We start from the raw sequence: 24,904 nt of genomic DNA on the forward strand, positions 1-24,904 counted from the left end.
CGCAACAATATCATTAGAGTAAATGTTTCAATGAAACAAAATATTTTGCTAGTTAAAACAAACATTTATTGTGGTTTCTAGCAATCAATTGGTTCACGGCTAACTGTATTTCCATATTTCAGTGAAAAGATTTATAGCTTTTTGAAAAACACATTCCATCATACAGTCAAGTTTAAACATCAAATATTTTGTAAATATAGCTAACTTGTACATTAAAAAGAATTCTCAAAACTACTTGTAAGTGGATTTAGTATTGATGTAGAACAGCTGATTGATAACCAGAGATACTAAGCAAATGACATATGTAGTAGACTCATACCATATGTGAAATACAAACATAAAACTCATTTCCCTGTGTTGCTTTATCACACGTTGTTGCCTATCATGCCTTTATTTTTTGTTAGCTTAGCATTTTGAATCACTGTGTTTCTTTGTGTTATTGCAGCAACAAAGCTTTATTACAGATATTTTCTAATTTTTATTGTTTGATTTTATATTATAATGTATATACCATTTACTTGCTATGTAAGTGTACAATGAGCACAACATACAAATCAGGTAAGACAAAAACACTAAATATTTTATATCTGGAAACAGTTCATTTTGATTTGTTAGTCAGTATTGCTCAGAGAGACTAAAGCTTCAGATAACAAAAGAGAAGTCATAGCTGTGGAGTGGAATATTAAGTTTTGTAGGTGTTTTGCAGTACAAGATTTGAAATGAAGTGAACCATTGTAATGAAGATGAGATAAAAGTGTATTCAACTTAATTATTAATGACTATAATGTATACTGTTAAGGTCGTGCTATTTTTTAAATATATTGTTTAGATCTTATTTTAATATGAAATTTGTTCTTAATATTGATTGTGAAATTACACTAAACTTTAATCTGAAGTTTTTAGTAATATTACAGTATTGCAAGAAGTAACAAGAATGATTGAACTTTCATCACACTATATCACATGCAACTCTCCCATAATATAGAACACAAGGGCTTTGAATATCATGAGCATTATCAGACATCACCACATCTGATAAATAAACAGACCATAATAAGTGTACAGACTGCAAAAGAGATACTAGTATTTTTAAAGGAAAGCAACCTGGAGTTTTTCTTCTTTTATTTACCATTTTATCCATAAAGATCGACGGATACATACATACATCTGAATCACAATGTTTTGAACAAGTTTTAGATAGATTATGATCCATTTTAAAAGAATATAACAGGTATCATCTTGAAGAGGATATATCCTAGCAGTTTGAAATGTCCTCTTCAGCCAACTATAAGAAACTGAAACTTGTTACTTATTCTATTAAGAATACATTTTCTCTAAAATGAAAAGATTGGTGAGTGAATAATCTATGTTAAAAAGTTCAACTGAAATTAGTCAGTAGAAAGAAACATGTTGAAAAACTTGAATAGCAACTTAGGCATTTGATAGTTTAATTTTTGTATTGATTCATAATCTTCTGGTTTACAATTTTCCATAACCAGACATACTCCCCCCCTCAAATGCCCAAAATGTTGATTTTAAGACATTGTTTGAACCTACAGAATTGTTGATGGCAAAGAAGATAGCAAGTTTGCTGCCTACACCATCTTCAACAATTTTTGAAGATGGTTATGAACAAAATCTGAGCCTGTCCAAAAGAGTAACAAGAAAAACCCTGGCTTTAACCTTTCGTCAACAGCATAACAGATACAAAGTACTTGGATCCCAACCCAAAGGTATTGTATGTTTAAAAATTTTTTTTTTATAAAGATAACAATATTTTGGAATATTCTATTAGTTAGTAATAATATCCAGTTAACAAACACATGTAGGCTCAAATAACTCTGTTTCTCAGAATATCGTATCAATAGAACAGGAACAGGAATCTATAACTGTCTCCCAGAATTCAGATTTTAGTGTAACTAATATGATTAAATTTTTGCCACTTACATGTCAAAGCTATGGCCTAACTTTACCAATGTGCCTTTAAAGATTTATCTAGAAAAATTACACCTTAATGTACTGGATCAAATAAAAGTTCTAATGCTATTGAGAGGTTTTGTAATCTATTGTAAAAATAGATTGTGTTATGCCTATAGTGTTAATTATGTAAAAAATGAAATTATAACTCAGTATTTTACATTTTTTAACTTTTTTTTTGTTGCCAGCTGTATGGTGCATGGCAAAATTAAAATGTTTTTCTCTCAAAAACGTTGTCTAAGACAATTTATATTAAACAACAAAGCATTATAAGAGCCTCTTTTTGGTACAAATATCATCTAACTTTAGTCCTTTAGCCTGATCAAATATTTCTTGCCGAAGATCATAATCCACTGATTATTCAGTATGTTACATTCTAGAGCTATTTTGAGCATGGTAATACATGTACTTATGAAGCCATTTACCCTAACTTTCCCAAAGCATTCCATTTATTGGGGTTTCTTTTCTGACATGCTTATAAAAAATATTCTTAGATTTTTCTATCATTTGAAGTTCTGAGTCCTTAATTTTAAACAACTTTAGTTTTGAGTCCTGAAGAAAATCACTAACTATAAAAGGCTTATTTCCTTTGTCACTCTATCGAAAATGCTTTCATGCTCCTTTTTTGGTAATGCTCAACAATATACATCGTTGCTTAGCAACAGAACTATCACCTGATTGTTCTTACACCAACTATGGTGTTTATATTGAATGCTCAATATATGAGTTGCTTTGTTAGAAAGGTTTTTTTATTATTTATTATTTATAACTTCAGTGATATAACAGCAAAATAGTTTAATTCAGAAGTTTTATGACATTAAGTTATAGCCAAAAGCAAAATAAAATTTACCAAGTAGTGTTTCAGCTAAGCCTTACATTACATTTATGTATTAAGCCTAATGCTTAAATTTGACTACAAATAGGCCTTCTATTACTAACTTTATAGAGTCAGTGTTTAAAATGTTTTAAGTGGTGAATAAATGTTAATTAATAAATATTATTTTGGTATTTTAACACACGTATTACCTACTTGGCCTTAAAGCATAAAGAAAAATAAACATTTATTACTACCAAGTATCTTTTATCCTTTGTACAGTCGAAAGAGTTGAAAATTTGTGTTGGAATGTCTGCACAATGTTTTCTACTTCCTGACCTACAATACAGGAAAAGGCTCAAGAGTGATATTTAAGTCTCTTTCAGAGTACACAGTATTTTTGTTCACAATAACATTTCATTTTTCTGTGTAGTTTTTACTAAAAATGTGGTGATTAAAGAATTACTTCGAGACTGATGAAATAAGTGAAGAGTAGGTGCATTTTGGAGATACAGACAAATTCATTTTAGTTAAATTCTATAATTTTCGTTATTCATTCAACAATGATTTCCTGTCATTTTTAATGGGCTTTTATGCTAATGTTTTTAATGTTTTTCTGTGTACATCTCTATTTTTATAATTAATTACAGTTAAAAAGGTCTTAGAAAAAATTAACTTTTTCATTAACTGAGATTAGTTTTATAGCCTATGTCATGTGAACTTCAGTGACTGCTTACTTAATATTTAAGTTCTATCTTTCTCCTGCTCTTATTGATTTATGTTTATATTTGACCCTTAATCCATGTGATGAGTTTCTGTGCTAAGAAAAAATATCTTATTAGTTTGATACACAATTCAATTTGTTCTGTTGCTTCTAAATAAAGTTCACAAAATGTTAGCTTAGTAAAGTAAAAATATAAGAATATATTAGAAATTTCATAAATATTGGTAGCATTTTTGCTGTGAGCATGTCACTTTCTAATCCAGCTTGGTGTTGTCCATTCTGTTGGCAACTTAAAGGTTTGGTATTCTCAGAAGCACTTACTTCCCCTAAAAGTAACTGGGTAGGTTCCACAAAATAATAGGAAGTTTTACCAGAAATTTATTATGGAGCAAACCTGAATTCCCTGACTGACTGCATTTGAATAATAAAAGAGACTGGACTCATTGTGTAAGAAAATGAAACAAACTTTATTCAATGCACAAAGACAGTTAAGGTCAAGATGAGTGCACAATAGATGATGGCTTTACTAGAGGTTTACCTGTAAGAATTGATAGAATCTTAAGGAACTCTAAGAACTGTAAGTGGATCTGTACCTAACTGAGAAAACATAGAATTACATACACGAGTCAATAATGCTATTCTTCTCACACATGCTACCCAAGTGACTTGGTCATTCTCATGAAAAAATATGGGAGGTTACATTTTTATGGCCTTACCTAACAGAAATATTTTCCACAAAAAAGTGCATGTTGTACCAGCTGTGAATGACCTAGGATAACAGGTAGCTAAAGCAAAAGTATGTGCAACCACATACACTTCCATGTATGAAAACTTTGAAACATTTTGTGTTAAACAAGGGGGTAAAAAAACACACACAGTATTCATGCATACCCTACTTTCCCCCCCCCTCCCCCGTTTATCTTCAAACTATCCAATCATCATTAACTTTAAAATTTAAATCCAGTTAAATAAATTCATGCATTATTAAAAGAAAAAGCAATGTAACTCATTCTTGCAAAACATACAACAAAACACAAGTAAAACAAAGAATACAACTTCAAAATACAAAAGAGTATAAATCAAAATTTAATGACATATTAAACATAAAATAGCCCCTTTACACAAAACCAATCAAAACAAGAAAAAGAAATACACAACAAAATAAGGCCTGAGTAAAAGTAAATCATATTCAGGTACAAAACAGCATAAGATCCTTGATATAGATCAAAATGCATAAAAAAAGTACAAATTCAGAAACACTACTCACCTATCCACAGAACTAAGACCTATTACCTTGTGTCACTGTCAAGAAGATTTTTTGCATGCTTAAGCCTTGAACATAACTTCCACCCCAACAGGAATTAACATAATCTGTGTCAAACTATATTATCATTAGACTAAAGCTCTCCATTAATAGGAGGGTGACACATTCCTCAGGTGCAGTAAACTCCATGAGCACTAGTGTTTCAACAAAGGCTCGTTCTTTCCTCCACACTGCTTTGTTCAATCTTGTTTTCTCTGAAGAATTACATAATTTTTGTGCTTATTGTTTTAAACTTTCTTTGCCATTAATTCCCTTTATCTTCTTGATTATATGAAAAAAAAGATACCAAATTTTAAACATTTCATTTAGAACTCTGATTCAAGTTATTTTAAATTGGATTTTTCCTTTTAAATCTATGAGCACGAGTTTGTTTATTTTGATCAACCTTGTAACCATGAAACTATACATACTGTAACTCTGTATATACTGAGTGTATATTCATGAAATTTGACAGGCTTTTAGTAAAAATTGCAAATCTGTCAAAGAAAAAATCAGATGTTTTAATAAAGTATTTTTACTAAAAATTTGTCTGTGAATTTTTTTTGAGACAGTCTGACTTAGACTCTGACTAATCTGAATCAAAAATGATTTTCATGTAAGAATAAAAAATACTATTTTCACCTTACAGTTTTCATATTTCATTTTGCATAACCTCTTAAATGAATATCAATATTTTCTTCAGTAAAATGTTATATTTTATCTCATTTTCTTTATCCTAACACTAACTGTAGTGAAATCAGCAAAGTAGGGTAAAATGAAAAGTTTAAAAATACAAAATAAATCTAACTTACCCTTTTTTTTCTAGAATGACTGCATATTGTAATGGACAATTAGAGCAATGTAGGATTAATGTAAAGTTTAAAAATAAGAAATTAATCCAAATACCCTTTTTTCTTTCTAAAATGACTATGTTACACACTGTTTATTCTTACGGACTGTTTAAAACATTACAGTTTTATTGCTTTACATCTGCACTTGGGTCCTTTCAGAGTATGCCAAAAGCCATTTATTATAACCAGACATCTTTGGGTAAACAAACTATCAACTTATAAGTACCCTATAATCAAATTACAATCAGGTCATGCAATGTACTTGTTATTAGGATATTGAATATCATAAGAAATTTTATTAAATTTTTTATTATTTAAGTTTTCTTAACTAGCCTAATAAGTTTCTGATTTTTACATTTTAGTTACTTTATAACAATAAGTGAAACTTATGCTTAAAAACAAGAAATTTATTACTTGTATGTGGACTTCAGACCTTTTGCCATCAACTGACAAAGCACTGTAGGCATACATTTTTGTAACAATGTTGGTGGTCCAGAATATTATTAGATTTAAAAAATTCCATTAGTCTAGCCCCACAAAAACAGACAATGAAACTGAAGCTAAGTATTTCTTACCTAATTAAACTAGCTTCCAAACGAATCCTGTGAAAAACAGTCTATTTCTGTTGATTGTAAATAATGAAGTGTCAGAGAAAAATATTGACATTTTTTGAAAGACAGGTTAAGATAATAGGGGCATGGTATGTGGGTTTGACTTCCTTGTTTATATCTCAGTAAAGCAAGAAGGTTGGAGGCTATAAATTTAAATTATGGCTTAGCATTATATATAATGTAATTGACAGCACTTTCAAAAAATCATATAAGGATAGATAGAAAGTAAATTGGGCAATTTGGAGTGAAAAAGCATCACATGTTAAGGAGGAATGAAGACGGAGAATTTATTTAAGTATTTCATTTTAAAACTAAGCAACTGAAACTCGTATAGTACTAGCTGGAGTCCTCGTCTGTTGGACGGGTGAAATAAAAACTCATTTGTAACAAAGGATAGGAAAATTATGCTTCCATTTTTTTTCTTAAGATAAACATTAAAAGTGCAATACAGATACATAAAGGTACCAATACTAAAAGAAAAAAGGTACTGTTTTCAAGAATTCTATCAATATGAAATGAGATGGGAGGTCCAGCCTCCTCCCCTTGTATCATTCTGTGTCAAGTTAGGTGCTGATTGATAAAGAAATGTGGAAATGTATAAGGAACAGATACACGCACATATTGATGTTTATTTATATAGAAAATAGGAAGTCCACCCCTCCCACCCCCTTTTATGACCTTTTCCTGTCATTCTATATTACTGTGTCAAGTTTGGTGCTGATTAATCAAGAAACGTGGAAAAGTATAAGGAACAGATGGCTGAAAAGTGCAAACAAACAGACACAAACATAGCTTTGTGTATTACATTAAAAATGTGTTTTCTTTGTTTCTGGGATGTATTTTGTCAAAAGGTCTTACTTTCTGACATTTGCTTCTCTCATTCTTCTCTCAGGGACTTCTATGTTGCACCCTTTCTTCATAATGTGGTTTTTTTAGGTGTATTTGTGTGTCTATGCCCATTTTGATTTCTTGTTTTGGGGACAAAGAACCCCAAAAGGTTTCTTATCCTCTTCCCTCAAGTCCTGCCTTGTAGGAGGTCTTTTTCTCACACTTTCTATACCTGTGAACTCCCTTTGCCAAAGACTAATGGGCTAAACAGGTGCTTTCTCAGTGATTTTCCACCTCACCTGATTAGAATGTTATGAAACAATTGCCAGACTCAACTCTGGGGTTTTGCATACATCTTTTTGCCATTCTCATGAAGACAGGAGATTGGTGACTTGTCATAGATCTGTCCCATTTGAACCATCTTTGGTAATTCCTCAGTTCAAGATGGATGTATTTCTCACCCTGAGGTAGATACCGTCATGGAACTTGGACAACCAGGATCAGTGTCTTGATGACTTGATGTGTTCACTCATTTTTTGCTTCCTTTAGTTTACCCACAGTGATGCATTATTATTTTTGGGTTAGCTATGGCCCATTGACAAGGAAGCACTCATTCTTGGAGCCTCTGTTTTCTAGATTTTCTCTTTTGGTCCCACAGTCATCACATTTGGTCGTCAATCTGTTATGACTCAAGAGCTTAGACCCTGATATTGGATCGACTATCTGATCTAGATTAGATCCTCCCCACAAAGTGGCCTCTCCATCCTCTATTGTTTTCAGTGGATTTGCATCCACTTTGGGAGTTATTTAATTGCTGCTTTTCCAACTCCCCTCAACACCTTACTTCCACTCCTTTGGTCTCCATTCCCAGGCTCTACAGTTTTGACAGTGGTTGCTCTAAGCCTTAAGTGGTTCAATCTCTGTTTCTGTGTCTATCTTTCTGGTTGAATCCTTCCCATTTCTACTATCACTTGTTACTAAATGATTTTCTACACAACCTTCTGTCTCTTCTCTATCCATTCTCCTTTTCTTTCTCCACTTTTTATGGATCTCTTACAAGTCTTATTAATCAGTTGTACTCCTTTTTCCAGTTCTTCTTTAGAACTGGAACCTCTCTTTAGTTCTCAGGACTCTCATGTGTCCCCATTCTATCCATTGGCTACCTGTTCTCTGTAACATCTTTCTCTTAAGACATATTTTCTTCTCTTTCACTATTTTGGGAGCTGTCATGACATTTTTACTTTAGATGCTCTTCACATTTTTTACAATGTAGACAGGTTAGTATTATTCTCTGATGTCTCCTTTCTCAAAGCTTGAGCTGTTTAGGAAGGATATTGGATGTTTTCTGCAATCAAACTCCCTTCCATTTCTTTGCTTGATCATTCTGACCCCAATTGTCTACTTCTTTCTGTATGAACTGTTTGTTGCTATCTCACTCACACTGCTCCTTTCCAAGACAATCAACAATGTCTTTTCTTACTGTAGTGTTCCTCTTTCTCTAATAATATATCTCCTTCCACAATCCAGTTGGTTTATACACCTCATTCAGCTAATTTATTCTTCTACTGGTGATGATATCTTTCTTAATTTCATGCCTTCGGCCATCAATTTCATCATCTCTCACTTTTCTTGCCTCTAGCTGTTGATGCCCCCTGGATGAAATTTTACAGTCGGGGATGTGAATGATGCCTGACACTTTTGTGCCACATTACTTACACCACATTGCAAATTCATCAACCTCTGATTTTCATCTCCTTCCAGTTGCCATTCTTCAGTTCTCACAGAGACTCAAGGTAGATGAGTTAATTATTTCTTTCTGTTTTGAGAAGAAGATAGTAGATAATGCTCAGCCCATCTGCTTTTACCCTATGCCTGCTAATGAGCTGGGGTTTTCCAAAGGATTTGCACCATGAAAAAGGTTCTTTTGATAGTACCTTTTGCTCTACCACCTTTATAGGGCAAAGGTTATGATGCATCACCAGGTTCCTTTGCCCACCTAGTTTTTTGTACAGTCCATGAGTTTATCATCTCTAATGCTATGATTTCAAAAAAGAGGTCATCTGTGTAATTTCTTTACCTACATTGGCCTCTCCACTATCTTATCAGTGTGGGATTTTAGCTCTTAGTTTTGTGGAGAGGTGAGTAGTGTTTCTAAGGTTACTATTTTTATTACCTGAAAATTTATTTCAGATAAATACCTTTTCACAGAATCTTCCACCCTTCGTCTCCACTTCTGGTGTTTCTTTTGCCTCAAAAATGATTTTTTATTGAAATGCTAATGCTCTTAGAGTTTACTCTGTATGGAGGATGTTACTCTCCTATTGGTGGAGGGCAATTATCTTATGATGGTAACATCATAGGGAAGTGCATTCCTTATTAATATGTGTAGGAGTGGGAGTTTCTTTCAAGGCTTGTGATGTGTGCAAGAATCTCTGTAGTGGCACAAGAGTAGTAGCTCTTAGTTACATGGAGAGGTGGATATCTATTTGAAATACATTTTCAGGTAAGAAAAATATTAATGTAAAAAACCTCCAAACATATACATGTATACAAAATATCACATAAAAATATCTGAATAGCAATAACATCACATAAACGTGCTGCAAAATACACAGTCCAGAAAAAGAAAATGCTCTAACATTACATCAGTCAATGATAAAATAACAAAAAAAGGAATAAAATATATATACATATATTCAAAGGAGGAAGTTGTACATATATATGTATATACAGAAGGACACCTTATTTAGTGATGGCATGAAGGATAAAGTCCTTTCAGTAACTGGTGCTTGCACACAGGTAAAGATGAAGGGTAATGTTCTGTACATTTTATATACTAAACTCATGCCTCAACATAAGTGATTTTTTGAAGTTCCCAGATTCAGAAGAGTAATTTTATATACAATTTGTGCATGAATTAACTAATGATAACTTCCGTGTTACAATAATAATAATAATAATATTAAAATAGAAAAGGTGCCTGTATCAGAAATCAGAACTTATTCCAAAGTTTGGGAGTCACTGGAACTCTATTAGCAAACCTATTATCTTTCTGACTTTTTTTTCAAAGCTTTGTGGGCCTGGACTAGCTCAACCTGTAGTTTATGAACCTCCCTCTCCAGCTGTGACAATGGTTTGTTGTGCTTCAGCAACTCCTCCTCCTCCTCTCCATTGTAATTGTACCCAAGCTTCCATCCATTTGGCAGCTTGTGTATGATAATGCTGCTTTAGGATATTTTTTTTAAAGGTACTCACTGGTTGCAGTTTGGTTGCAATTAATAGCCCCCAGAGCCCTGAGATTATCCAGACTTTGTATAACACAGTCTGGACAGTACCAAGGAATTACCTGCATCTGTGTTAGTGTTTAACAGCAGTTTTTTTGGTCAAGACATTGAATGCTGCATGTTGTGTGTCATCAAGAGAAAAAGACTGCCAAACAGGGTAAACTGCATTAGACAATTATTGATTCTCCCTTACCGTGAACAGCCCTGGTTATTGCTGGTCCACTCCTTGATATGGAAGGTGGTTACATATATATATATTTGTGACCATAGACTGTTTCATAAAGTGGGCTGAGGCTTATTTAGGGGTCAATATGTCTTCACAGTCCCTGTCTAATGCACTGACAGAGCACTATAGCCTGGGTTGGAGCACCTGAAGAGATTCATGTGAATCAGGGAGTTAACTTTAGCAGCCAATTGTTCTGTGAGTAGTGTAAAGTATTAGTAAAGACACACACTTCATCTGGACACACACACATGTTCCAGTCTGATAGGTAATATAGACAGTCAGGTGTGTCCTTGCTAAGTTTTTATTCCTAACCAAACTGACTGGGATAAATACATATTGTATATCAAAATGATGTATATACAACTAAACAGAGAATAACAAGTTGTTTGCCTAACATACCTCTGTTTAAATGTGAATTCTTGCTCCCTGTAGATGTAATATATGGTTCAACACTAGAATGTACATCCCACAATATCCACAAGAACATATGGAATGGTTAAGGTCTGTGTTAGTTGATGCATGAGTTAACACATCAATAGCTATGAAAGGCCATCATATAACAAAAAAGTACTGTGATAACACAGTAAGGGAACAAATATATCAACACAGAGACTGGGTGTGGTTTTAGTGTGTTCCAGTGGCATGGAAGCAGCTCATCTCCATCAGGACAGGGTTTTAACTTGTGCTCCAATGAGTCAGGCCATTAACGTATAAGGTATAGAAGTTGAGAAGTGCATAGTTCACATCAAACAGCTGCATCCTCACGTTACTGATGAACCTCTAGTGAACTAACTTAGCCAGGAATTAGAGGAGAAAACCAATGAATCATAGAAGAATGAGAAAACTGTTTTATTCCATTACAATTCAAACGATGAGGAAAGATTTGAATATACTTATGTGACTGTTCATGAGGAATTAGATGTGTAAGCACTGGGTCTCAAGTCAAGAGATAACTCCAATGCTCAGTCAAATTGTTGACAATGACCTCCCAATCAGTTTAACTGGGATTAAACACTGTTGTCAGGACAGCCATGTGGTTGAAGGATTAGTGACTGAAAGAAAGTAGCATTCCTTACTTTCTGAGCCATCAAATAGTATTTTAAGTTATGATGTTACATTACATTGTATGATTATTATTCAATTACCTTGAGTTACATTGGTTTCTTGACTGTGAGATCATCTGGACAGAAAGGGCTACGTGACTTACTTTCTGAGCTATTCATCAGTTTCACTATAAGAGATATCCAAAGGATATTGGATGATTGCTGCTTGATTAACACAGTTTAGCATGGCTGGAGCCAGTAGAAATAATACCTAGTACATCAACAGTTTTCACAACTGAAAATGATAGCTAGAAGTTCAAAAATTCGGTTGGAAGGGCATTTATAGTCTCAGCTATGGATTGACTTTTTGTATTGAAATATTCTCAAACATTTTATGAAAATCAGTCACTTAGTCTAACTGAGTAGAAGGAGTTCTGAGGAACATACTTTTTGATATTCACTAGTCATTTCTACATATACCTGAAGAGCATACAACTTTTTCGTGCATAGTGAGGGGATTTTGTTTCCCTAAAGTATATATTAATATATATTGTAATAATTGCACAAATATTAACTTTTGCGTATGAGAAATTTAGATGAAAAGTCATAGTTCAGCTGATTTCAGTCACTAATTATTAATTTCATGCTGCCTGAAAAGAGAAACAAATTGATTTTGATGGCTCATAATTAGCAGCACTAAAGGATCAATTTCACAGAGAACAACATATGAATAGAAATAAACAATTTCATCTGGATATTAATGCTTTGTAATATAATGTTAACTGTGGTTACTTACATGTAAGGTATTATTTGAAAACACAGTGAGCCCACTATTTTCATTCATAATTTTGAGAGAATGTTTCAATTTCAACATTGAATATTTGGTAGGTAAAGTCGGAAAGAAAAACAGTCTTACCTGATATTTTTGAGTGATAATAGTGCAAGATATTTTGAGTGGATCAAATTGAAATGCTTATAAGAGGGTGAAATTATCAGTAGTAAATGTACCTTAGATACCAAATGTAAACTTGATATATCCAGTGTTTATTTAGTAATGGTAAAATATTTTGAATCATGCAAATTGAAGTATTTTATAAGCACAGTTTTCAGAATATTTTCTTAACAACACCCAAAGCTAAAGTTATCTTGAGAGACCACTAAATACAAGGAAAACCAAGTGAGTCATCTGTGATCCTGCAACATTTGAGGGTAGAGGTCAGAACCTCTCTGCTGACCATTGTTACTAAACATCCTGCTCTACAGCAGATCACAATTCTAGAGTGTCACTGTCAGGCAATGGTCATATGTTGAACTGAGGCCTATGCCTTGTACGACAGAGAGGAGGACTGACTCGGACAATAATCTTTACAATCCTACTAAGTCTGCTGACTGTGGACTGAGCTTGCCCACACCCTAAGGGCCCTGTTCAAGGCACACGAAATCATAAAGGCCACAAATGTTGCCACCATATGGTAGCTTTCCACATTGGAGGATCTGCTGTCATGGTTAGGTGGAGACAAAATGGATTGAATCTCATGCTTGCCTTTGGGTGAACTGTGTATATTTTCATTTATATGTATCTATCTATACACATATATATATATTTATTTAAAGGGTAATTTGAATGTGTATGTTATATATATGTGCAAAGACTAAATGTTGTATATATGTAACTGCAGTTCAATTATTAGGTGCATTTAATTATTATCATTATAGAATTTGTAAATTATTTTTTGCACGTAGTCAACTTGTATATACTTTAAATTAATATGTTGTGGTTTTGAGTTTGTGTTGAAACACATCTGTCTAATGTGCACATGTATCATTTTGTGGGTATTTCATGTACGTTTTTGAATATTTAAAGGGTTTATTTTGATGCCTTATATGTAGATGTTGGTATGGTTTTTTTATGTATCTCTTTCTGCAAGTACTTATTTAGTACTGTGATTCTTGTAAAACAGATTGATTTTGTGTTTTAATTTGATGCTAATTACATTTTGATTTTGTGATGTGATCATGAGTATCTGTATTAAAGGGCCGCTTTATTTTTTAATATCATGGTTTTGTTGTATGTTTTATGTTAAATTTTGTTAAAAGATTTGGATCATTGAGTGATTTGTTCTGTGTTTTTCATAACTGATGTAGGCTATTCATTGAAAGCTTATGTTATTTTTATATTTTGTGTTATCTTAATTCCCAGGTTATATGTATGTTTATTAAAGAATGTTTTGCTCCATATTTTTAGTTTCATATTTTTAATAGTTAAAGGATTTCACTCATAATGTTTATTGTTGGTAGTGTATTTGACTCATTTTATATAACTACTGCAGAAATATGTCATTGTTAATAGTATTTATTATGTATTTCATAATTCTGCAATTAATTTTTGTTAAAGTGGTTTTTATTCTGTGCTGCATCTTTGTTAAAGGGTTGTGCTGTTTCTGTTGCTTGTAAATATTCATTCACATTCAAACTCAAAGAAGGTTGAAAAAACAAGGCAGGCACCACTTGACATATAATTGGATGACACTGCTGTCTATTGCCATATCTCCCATGGGCAGACCAGAAAATAACAAAGGTAGCTAGAACAAAAGCAAGTTAATGACTTTCTTAACCATGTATTATGTGAAAACTGCACATATCTAGAATAAGATACTAAAAATACTAGTTCCTAAAATACTATATTAAAATAAGAAGGTAGAAAATGCATGATATGCTTATATACTACACTTTTCCTCCCCCCTTTTCTTCAGGCTTGTTCTCGAGCAAACAATTAATTTCAACTACAAAACCAATAATATTTATACAGCTAGAGTGAAAATAAGTTAGTGATTTCTATAACCAACATTCTGTGTTGACACCACAAACACCTGTATGTGTTGTACAGGATTGTACAATGCATTAGCTTCTCCCCCTCCTTAGTTAATATGTAATTTCTTTTTTACTTTCAGTTCAATTTGAACACAGGAAGTTACTCAAATAAATCAATCAACTTCCAATTTCTCTGGTGCACAAGGCAGGTAAATTCACCAGATTGAACTGACCATGTTTTTGTTTCTTACAGAAGAAGTTATTTATGATGTGTGGTAGATGGTTGTCTTTCTTGTCAAATAATTGGATAATAGCTAGGGGCTGTCAAGCCCTGTGTGCTTAGAATGTGGCAGATGAATGTACAAAATGAAGTCATGTGCAAAGTTTCTTTTTACACATTCTTGCCAGTTTAGTACTAAACACTTTTGCCCTTGTATTTCTTACTGTATTTTATTTTGTTTTAGTGTATAATAAAGATTTGTTAGTTGTTAATTTGTGTCCCATCTCTTTCTGTGACACACATTGTGGAGTTTAGGGGAAATGCAAAAAGCTCCTTCACTAAGTATACTTGATCCTCTGGGGACTGGACCTAATTGACTGCTATGAGGTAAATCCATGAGCCAGAAAGTATAACAAATTTTGGTGCATTGACCAGGATATCATTGTTGTGGAGTTTTGTGTTATTTCTGAGTGGGTGAATGACCAAAACATGCCACACCCCAGTGAGTACTCCAAGTCTATAGTAAAATAGAAATAGCTTTTTCTACAGAATATATAACATAAAACTTGGAAGAGTTTGATGCAGGAGCTAAGGCAAGGCAGCCTGCAGTTAGTGTTATGAGATTTGGTAGAAGTTCTCTCCTGGATCTGTGATGTTTATAGATGCTGCAAAAGTCCCTGACAGTTATTTTGCTGCAGGTGTAAGCTCAGGAAGGGGAACAGACACCATATGGTGCACACAGAAGGGCTGATGAAGTTTGTCCACTGAGGCTGAGCCTCAGAAGTGGAGCACAGATAACTGAGAATTGTCAGGGTGACAAGCAGGCTAGAGTATCTCAGACTGAGTAGGGTTGACAGTACCTCTAAATACTTGCCAACCAAAGACATGGAACCCCACCTCTGGTCAATACCTCCCATGGGGGAGAAAAGTACCAGTGGTAGACAAAATCCACTAGCATGAGATGTTTTGCTGGCAGGCAAGACATGAGCACTTACTGATAAAATTTGCAATTTTTGGAGCAGTAGAGAGCCATTCTGTGTTTTGAGGTGCATGTTGGGCCGAGATCCAAAATCAAGGTGCCACTTGTTGATGATAACCACCAGTAGGAGCTGTTTCACTGGTACATGAGAATGAGAGAGCAAACCTTCATACAAGGAATTTAATAATCTATTTAGTAGTAGGGGTAAGACCTGCTGAAAGTCAGGAGTAATGTACTGTTGATGATCAGTGGGATAGGAGGGAGCCTCTCTGTAAACAAAGGACACAGCTACCCAAAAAAATCAGGGGTGCGGTACCATTGGTAGATGAAAAATACTAATGCAATCTGCTTCTGACCAGTGATGCAGTGGTACTCACAGAGGAGGAGAATGAAGCATGGAGTAATAAAGACCATTTCAAAGAAGGGAGGTAACCATGGGTGACCAGGGATCTAGCAGGACATTGGAGATATAGCCAACATCTTGTTGTTAAGCAATTCTGGGATAGAGAACTGACACTCACCATTGTGGGACTCCCATATCTTGCATACTCAATAGCATCCTACTTTTATATTTAACTGCCCAGTCTGGGACAGACTGTCAGCCCACTTAGGAGAGATCTACATGCCTTCACCACATAAACATATAGTGAAGGCAAGGCAGTTCACTCCCCTGATGTTTCAAGGGGCACCCAAAGAGGATCATTTGTCACAAGATCATGTATTACAATGCCTAGTGCTGAGCTATGATGGTCCAGCCCTTAATTGTACTGAGTACTTAACGGAGGCACAGCTTGCTGACTGGGATAACCTTGACTGAGTTGTACCAACATTTGAACTTAGTGATGAACTAAGCCATCTACAGGACAGATTACAATGACATCCCTATTGACAAGTTCATCATAGGGCACTGAGTGAAACAGTGAGGCATCATTTAGGAGTATAAGGTACTCATACATTGATTGAAGTGGTGTATGTGGTGATGAGATTCAAGGTGGTCATCTCAGATAAGTTGTAAGAAAATAGGAAACTGATGGCACTAGCCATTGTGGTACCCAAGCCTGTGCCTCCTGTTGAATTTGGGCCCCACTGAGAATGGAGCTGCAGCTAACATCTCAGGGTACTTGAGTATGAATGAACTAGTTTCCAGCAAACAGGCAGGGCTACTCGGCCCTTTCTCAATGTTTGTGTTGCATGAAATACAGCTACAGCTTTTACACAGATGTGAAAAGGTAGAACCTAGTCATCTGCTATGATTGTGGGCTGTGGGGGGAATTTCTACACAAATTGCCCATATTTTGGTGTGCAGCAAGGTAGATTCCAAACTCTCTGCACAGTAAGTACATGAGGATGGTACCAAGCTATTACTCAAGCTGCAGAAAATTAATGAAACCCAACTCAGAAAAGCATAGCAGATAATTTGTGCTGAAGAGTGTGATGGTAATAATGGCTGGAGACGGTTTGAATGGGTAATGAAGAAAAACTTTAATACAACAGCAAATGTACAACGTTTCGACAAGGTTTTGTCATCATCAGGTACCTGATTAGTCTCAAAGTGGGTTCCTTGTCATCGAAAGTGTGATGGTAAGCCTAGCTCTTTCAAGGCTGAGTGGTGCTTGTATGTGCCTTCACAATTGCACAATATGGCAGTGAAGTTACTGTTGACACAGAAGTTGCAAGGACCCTGATGGATACTACTGTGTATCAAGCACTCTGAGTAAAACAACCACCCCAACAGGTGAATACTTACTTTCTTCTGGTGAATAATGGCACACTAAATGTGAATGAAGAGACATATCTTCAACTGACTAGGCCATGTGAACCATAGAAGGAAGATCATTGTTGCAGACCTCAGGTCTGGCATTGTCATCCTTAACTGTCTGCTAACTTTGCCTGTGCAACAGGTGATTTAACTTTTGGTTGAACATCCATTCAGGACCAGTCAGAACTGAGCTAGGGACAATGTATTGTAACTGTGTATGCAAGTGGTATGCACTGATGGCCTCCAGACCAGACCTAGTGCAGTGTTGCCATTTAATGAGGCTGTCAAACTGATGCACTAGACCCACTGTCTTTTGCTCAGAGTGCATGCAAAAGTAGCACAAATATTGATCTGTCTATCAAAAGCGAAGTCCTGGTGTTGATCTGCTATTATGCTGGGATGGACATCAGAGCAACAAGAGAAGGGGGTGGTAGCTGTAATGCTAGTGCTGCTCCCATTGCACAGCATCCAAAAACGAATACTTTGAGCAATTTAGACTCAAGACAGTGCCAGTCTCAGTGAACTGCTGGCAAAGAACACCAATGTTCATCTTGGACCAGACAGAACTACAATTACATGCCATTATATTGAAACAGACAATGCAAATTCTATTAAAAAACAACCACATAGGCTTCCCTGGAGCAATAAAAGATGTAGCCAGGATTGAGGTAAAATACACATTAATAGATAGGATCATAATACAACCTTTCGAGTGTTACTTCCAATGCACTGCATCTAAAATATAATACTCTGCTGTTAGTTCATTTTAGAGCACTAGTTGAGGATAACAATAGCAGTTTAAACTCAAAACACCACGAGAGTCAGTGAACTGCTGATTAAGTATGGCAATGTATTTGTTGAACTATACAGGGGAACTACAATCAGATGCTACCACATAAAAAAAGGAAATAAGAATTGTATAAGACAACCACCATGCAGACTTCCCTGGGGCACTAGGGATGTAGCCAGCACAGATAAAGTGGATGTTACTGGATGAGAATATACAACTTTTCAAGTGTGTGTCATCATCTCTAGTGCTGGTTTATAGAAATAAGGATGTAGTAACAGATTTTATGTTGATTTTCATTTATTGAATGTCATGACATGCATTGGTGCCTTTCCATTACTGCTAAAATATGATAGTCTGGATGTATTGGAAGGTGTCCAATGGTTCAGCATTCTAAGCCTGGCATTTGGGTACTGATAAATCAAACTGAATGATGAGAGCAGGTTCAAAACTGTCTTTAGAACATGAGATATGTTGAATTCTGAGTAATGCCATTTGTCCTGTGTAATAATCCCACCACTTTCAAGAGGCTAATGTAACTTAAGAACTGCAACAGGAAAGTTACTTGATACATGTGGATGGCCTGTGTTTTGTGAGTGTTGGTTGGTAACATTTTTGTTAGTTTGAACTGAAGATTGAGTGAGATCAAATTATCTATAAAAAGTAAAATTCATAAACAGTATCACAAAACATAAATATGGTATACTGTATGTTTCATTTGATTATGTGAAATATTTTCAATAATTTGGATTGAAATATATTGAAAGCAGAATTTTCTAAGTATATTTTTAACATTTTTCTATCCAAGGCCAGTTATAAGATGTGGAAATTCAAACTCAAGTGATGCTGGAGGCAAGAAGTTACACCTTTATATAGGATGTAGCTATTCTCTAATGTGCTGAACTTGTAGCTGGAAAAAGTTGCAATGGAAAGGAGACAGATGTTAAAGAATTTTCATGGTCAGGAGAATTAGATCAGCACCCAAGCAGTGTTTGATCTAAACTGGTCACTAATTAGGGTACCTGGTTTACAACTTCCCACCCTCATTTCTTTTTCTTACCAGATATGGGTAGAATATGGTGGTGTTATAGGATAGCTGTACACCATCGTCACACCTATTGTGATCTCTGAGCATAGCTGAGATTTACATCAAACTTGAGACCCAAAGATGCTTTAATCAAACAAACTGTTCACAGTTAGTGTGGAGTATTGTGCTCTACAGGCAGGCAGGTTAAGCAGAGCATACATAAGCCTGTAGACAGATTTTTTTCTTTTTTGCAGTTTGTTCTTGACAAGATTTTCAGGGCAAAGTGTTTTCATAACTGGGACATTACAACTTTAATCCATACTCTACTGTGTTCTTCTTATCCTATATTCTCAATCCTGACTTTTCCAAGTTAAGATGAAATTCTTAACTCTTCAGGCTATCTCTATTTTTTCAACCTTCCAGTTGGAGTTCATAGTATTCTCTATGTCACAAAAAGTTATCCCAATCACTGTTGAACAATGAAAGGAACTAATGGTGAATCATTTCTGTTGGAGTTTTCAGATGTTTACAAGTTTCTGGCATTGCCTATCACACCTGGACCTGGCCTTGTTTGTTTTTTGTTCTTGAAGCCCATTGATGAAAACACATTACTCAATGATGTGTCTGACATGCAGGCTCTGGAGATTGCAACTTTAGAGTCAGCTCTCTGGACTCCAGAATATCAGAAAATATCACCTGCAGTCTCACAATTAGTGATCATGACCACAGAACTGAAAGAGCCAGGGATCATGGATTCATACAAGCTTGTGAAATCCATTGTGCAAGCTGTCCAGCCATTCCAGCCCATCTTTGAGTAAAGGAGCAGACTAAATCCAAGAAATCTAAGTCTAAGGGACATCATGACAGAATGCCAGAAAAAGAAATATAAGTGCCTTATTGGAGGATGTTTCGTGGAATGAAATAATTGTCATGGGACATTTGCCCACCTCCAGTGCAGTGGGAATGCCATATCATTTGTCCTGGCAAGACCTTCCTGAAGCTTTGCCATGTAAAGAAATCCATCATACAGGAAGGTCACTCTACAGATCTATTTCATGCATTCACCATCTCAAGAGCAACTATCTAAATAGCAGCTGTTACTGTGGTTAAACCAGCTGCTATGGCAACTTCTGCAATGTTCACATAGGTTTCAACATTGCCTTTATTGGCAGAAGCTCCTCCTATGGTTCCAAAGGTAAGGACAGAGAAGGTAGCACTCCCCACAAAGTCCCCCATTGAGATGTCACAGCAGCTCTCACTCCAGCAGGTGGTGATGTTAAATTACCACTGCCAAGAACAGGTGGAGAAAAGCCTTGGCATTATACAACCACAAGGAAGACTATCTAATAAGTGCAGAGAGCCACTAACACAGCTGGAAGAAGAAGAAGTGCTTTGTCTTCAAGAGGATCTGACACAAACTCGGAAGGCTTTTTTGAGAGCCAGAGAAATTATCCAACAGACCACCACAGTGCACAAGAAACCCATAGCTGTGTTGGAAGATTAACTGTAAGGGCTTCTTTAAGTGAGTAGCTGTCTTCCTTCCTAAGTTGTATATAATTTTAGCACATTTGTATACAGTTAAATTTTTCTAAACTGGTCTACCCTTGATATTAGCATTTCAAGTCTCAGCCAAACTGCTATGATTCTTATGTATGATAGTCATCACAATATCAACCACCCTTTTAAACCAGAAATCGGCCACTTCTTATAAATGTTGTAAGAGTTTGATAGGGATTTTAACCCCAGTTTACCGATCCATGCCTATTAAGAAAATAAAAAGATTTTTTTTCATTTCATCAGTCATAGCTTGTCCAGCAAAGTGTGAATGTATTAAGTTATCACTTAGTGATAAAACTTGTTAAAGATCACAAGTCCCGACTAGTGTGATTTTGCTGAAAAGTAAAAGGTATGCTAATCTACAGTTGGTAACATAATAAAAAAGAAAGACACTAAAAAGACATGTTCTGCAAAGGTGACTAATTTTGGCTTGTAGTTTAACTGGGGAGAGGCTCAAACCATTCATGACTTTGAAATCACAAAACCATTGGTGTTTTGAGAATATCAACACCAGTCATCTACCTGTCTACTATATGGCAAACAAAAAATCTTGGATGACATCCATCACTTACACTGACTGGATAAGAACTGTCAACACAACCATGAAGTTTCAATAATGTCAGATACTAATGTTTTTAGTAAATGCTGCATCTCGCTCATAAGAACTCAAACTCAGCAGTGTTACAATGCAACAATTTTTACCAGTCAGTACAACATCAGTTCTTCAACCTATGCACCAGGGCACTGTTAGAGCATTCATAACCAAATACCAGAAGCTCATAATAAAATCCCTACTGACCCAGACTAACCAGAGTCAATCTACTTCAGAACTTTACAGAAAGATTTCCATTCTTGATGCATTTATCGGATATCACATGCCTAGAAAAACACAGAGGATATCACCATCTGTAAATGCTTCAGATAAGAAGATTTTCCAATGAAAGATAAGACAAATGCCAATAGTGACATGATGACAACATTCCATTAATTCACCTAGCAAAAGAAATGCGAGAGGTGCCAACAGACATTTACACCTATTTTGACCATGCACTGCCAACAGAATATGAATCAGATGATTGGGAACAAGACTTGCTCAACCACCATCAACATGATAACAGCAATGCAGATGACATAGAAGATGCAATCACAATCACAGACCCACCCCAATCAAACAACCAAAACAGTCAATAGAAGAAACACTTCAAATGTTCAGAGAAATTCAATGAAAAACAACATCAATTTTATCCAAGACACAAGAAAAGCCATTGAGTTAGAGAACTGTATTGTTAAAAGATGCTAATAAGTGAAATGAGCAACAATCCAAATGTTTCTACAGTGAAAGTGCACAAACATTAAATAAGGCACTTGGGTGCACCTGTGAAATGTATTAGTTCTTGAATTTAAATGTTTTTCTTTATTTTTGTTATAGTACTCTTTATTGTTCATGTAAACATGTTATACTATGTCATGTTAATTTGTTATTGGCATTGGTTTTATGTTTTTTATTTGCATAAAATTAATTAAAATAGCAATAACTATATTTAATTTGTATTTCATCATCAATAGCTAACAGTATTTATTACACAAAAATTAAAAATGCACAAGAAACAAAACATTCCAAATGTATTTCAAGAAAAGGGGGATAACCCTAGTTCAAAATTTTCTTGCCACCCCTCTAAACAAGTCAGTTTTGATAGTCCCAAAGACAGCTGTTTTAAAGGAGTTTCACTGTCTATGCATTTTGTTATGGCTAATTTTTACATTTAATTTGTTTTTTTACAGTGTATATATATATATATGCTTAGGATTAAACTTTTTATTTCTACAATGTATGTATTCTTTTTTCTTAGGGAGAGGGGGGGGGGATATTGTGCATTCAGTGCTGCCTCATAAAGGTGATATACATAAATGATTTTGTTTAAAGATTCTAATCCTTAAATGTGTTTTTTTTTGGGGGGGTGATCTTTAGGGTGCATTTTAACTGTTTTAAAAGTGTTTTTATTTTTCTTGTAAAAACATATGTTAGTTGTCCCCCTAAATGGGATGGGATTCCTTGTTCAAGGGTTTATTTTGGCATTTTATTTGCAGAAAGGGTATTGAAATTTGTAATATGTTTTATCTTTGTTTAAGGGACTTATTTATGTAAAGTGCTTCCATTTTTAAGAGTAATTAATTTTTTCCTTATGTTTTGTGAGTGTAATGTATTAGACCACTCCCTTATAAGGTAGGTGGGTAAGTATTCTTAACCATTTTTATTAAGGACTTAGATTTTATTATTGTTTTTGCCATTGTATATGTGAGTGTTGTTAGACAAGTGGCTTTACTGAGGTTAGGGTGAGTTATCTTTATTTCTTGAGCAACACACAAATAAAGTTGTTTTTAAGATTTAGAATTAGGGACAGCTAGGTCAGCCTTGAAGAAAGATGGAAGGAAATGTGTAGTAAAGAACTTTACCATGCATTAACCCCCCCCCCCATAGCTAATATGTAATTTTTTTTATTTCTGTATTTTCTTTCGGTTTAGCTTGGATGCAGGGAGTCAATTAAATTTCACTTTCTCCAGTGCACATGGCATGTGAATTCACTAATTGGCAGTTATCCATGTTTTCTTACAGGAGAGATAACTTGTAATGTTGTGAGGTAGATGATTGTCTTTCTTGTCAGTGAATCGGATAATAGCTAGGGGCTTACCCACTCTTTGTGCTCAGAATGCAGTGGATAAACATAGCATGTACAAAGTGGAGTTGTGCACAAGCCTGGCTTTGTGTAATGTTAGTGTATTTTTGTATATAAAGCCAGGTTTGCCTTGGAAAGTGGAAGAGAACTTTCCTAGGGTTGATGTAATTTCTACTGACTTGTGAAATATTAAATTTAAGTTTCACTTTAATGTTGCTTTTAGTAAATTGGCTTTCTGTTTTTAACTTGTTGGGGTTGTTTTTAATTTTACTCTTTACTTTTATTATAGTTTACAATGGGGGTGCACACTGAACTGGTAAGAGAAACTATTAAAGGTTCTTTTCACATATCTGTTGCCAATTCAACACGTCCACTAGACACTTGTTCTAGTGTTTTGTATTGTATTTTGTTTAAGTGTGTAATAAAGATTTTTCAATTGTACATTTGTATATTGTCTCTTTCTGTGTAGTGAACTCAGTCAAAGTTCAGGGAGAAACACAAACACACTCCATAACTCAATATACTTGAACCCCCAGCTAATGGGCCCCATTCAACTGCTCTGAGATAAGTCCCTGATCTGGAAAATATTGCACATGAAAGAAAATTTTGAATAATCTTAATGTTAAACAAAGGGGCAGAAAACACTTAGTATGCTTGCATACTACAAGGATTAGTTTCTAGTTATTATTCATCAGATGAAAGCTGGATTTAGGGTGTTTCTGTTATTAAACTTATCATAACTGTAGGTTTCACAAAAGAAACACTAATACTCAAATTATATTTATGCAGAATTGATAAGCAAATGAAATTGATATAGTGTTAATACTTGTAAAAGCAGTGAAAGCTAATATTTTATATTTATAATATTTATATTTTTAATCAGTATTGACTCTTCATAGTTTTATCATTTGTATTAGTATAATTTTAAGTACTGCTAAGCCTGTTATGTCAAGTATGGAAAGAAGTATAGGAAAGGTTTTGAGGCATCTTAACGTATAAATTAAAAACAATTAAAATAGATGAAGTGCACACTACAAAAAGAAAGCAACATTCCTTCCATGCTAACTTTGATATCTTCCATAAGATATTAGCATTAGCAATGTTTGTCTAAATTTTGGGTTTTATAATATTTCTGTGCATGTTTTTTGTGAGTCTTGGCAAGATAATAAAACAGAATTTAAGTACTTTAATGTCTGATAACTATCTGGGTTTATAAGATACCTTAAGATAAAACTATTTTATTTGAATCAGTCTTTTCTATTGTAAAAAGTTTGGGTTTTACCAACTGTACTTTCTTTCTTTCCTTAGTCATTGGTGTTTCATGTCTAAACATTCAACAAGACAGTGGGGTATTATTAGACTTAAAATATTCTTTTCATGTGTCTGTTAGGGCATCTGATTTTGTATAAACAAAATTAATTAAATTTT

The 24,904-nt window shown here is 34.6% G+C and overlaps 1 protein-coding gene across 4 annotated transcripts in view; it reads left to right on the forward strand.

The window, feature by feature from the left end:
• LOC106468708 overlaps positions 1–24,904 on the forward strand; it is a 111,815-nt gene that overhangs the window by 79,492 nt on the left and 7,419 nt on the right. For all 4 annotated transcript variants that reach the window (XM_013929150.2, XM_022397071.1, XM_022397072.1 and 1 more), the window contains one exon: positions 1,560–1,733. In XM_013929150.2, coding sequence (XP_013784604.1) covers positions 1,560–1,733 — 174 coding nt within the window. The remainder of the gene's footprint in view (positions 1–1,559; positions 1,734–24,904) is intronic.

The sequence above is a fragment of the Limulus polyphemus genome, unplaced genomic scaffold (genome assembly GCF_000517525.1).
Source record: "Limulus polyphemus unplaced genomic scaffold, Limulus_polyphemus-2.1.2 Scaffold3125, whole genome shotgun sequence".
Taxonomy (NCBI): domain Eukaryota; kingdom Metazoa; phylum Arthropoda; class Merostomata; order Xiphosura; family Limulidae; genus Limulus; species Limulus polyphemus.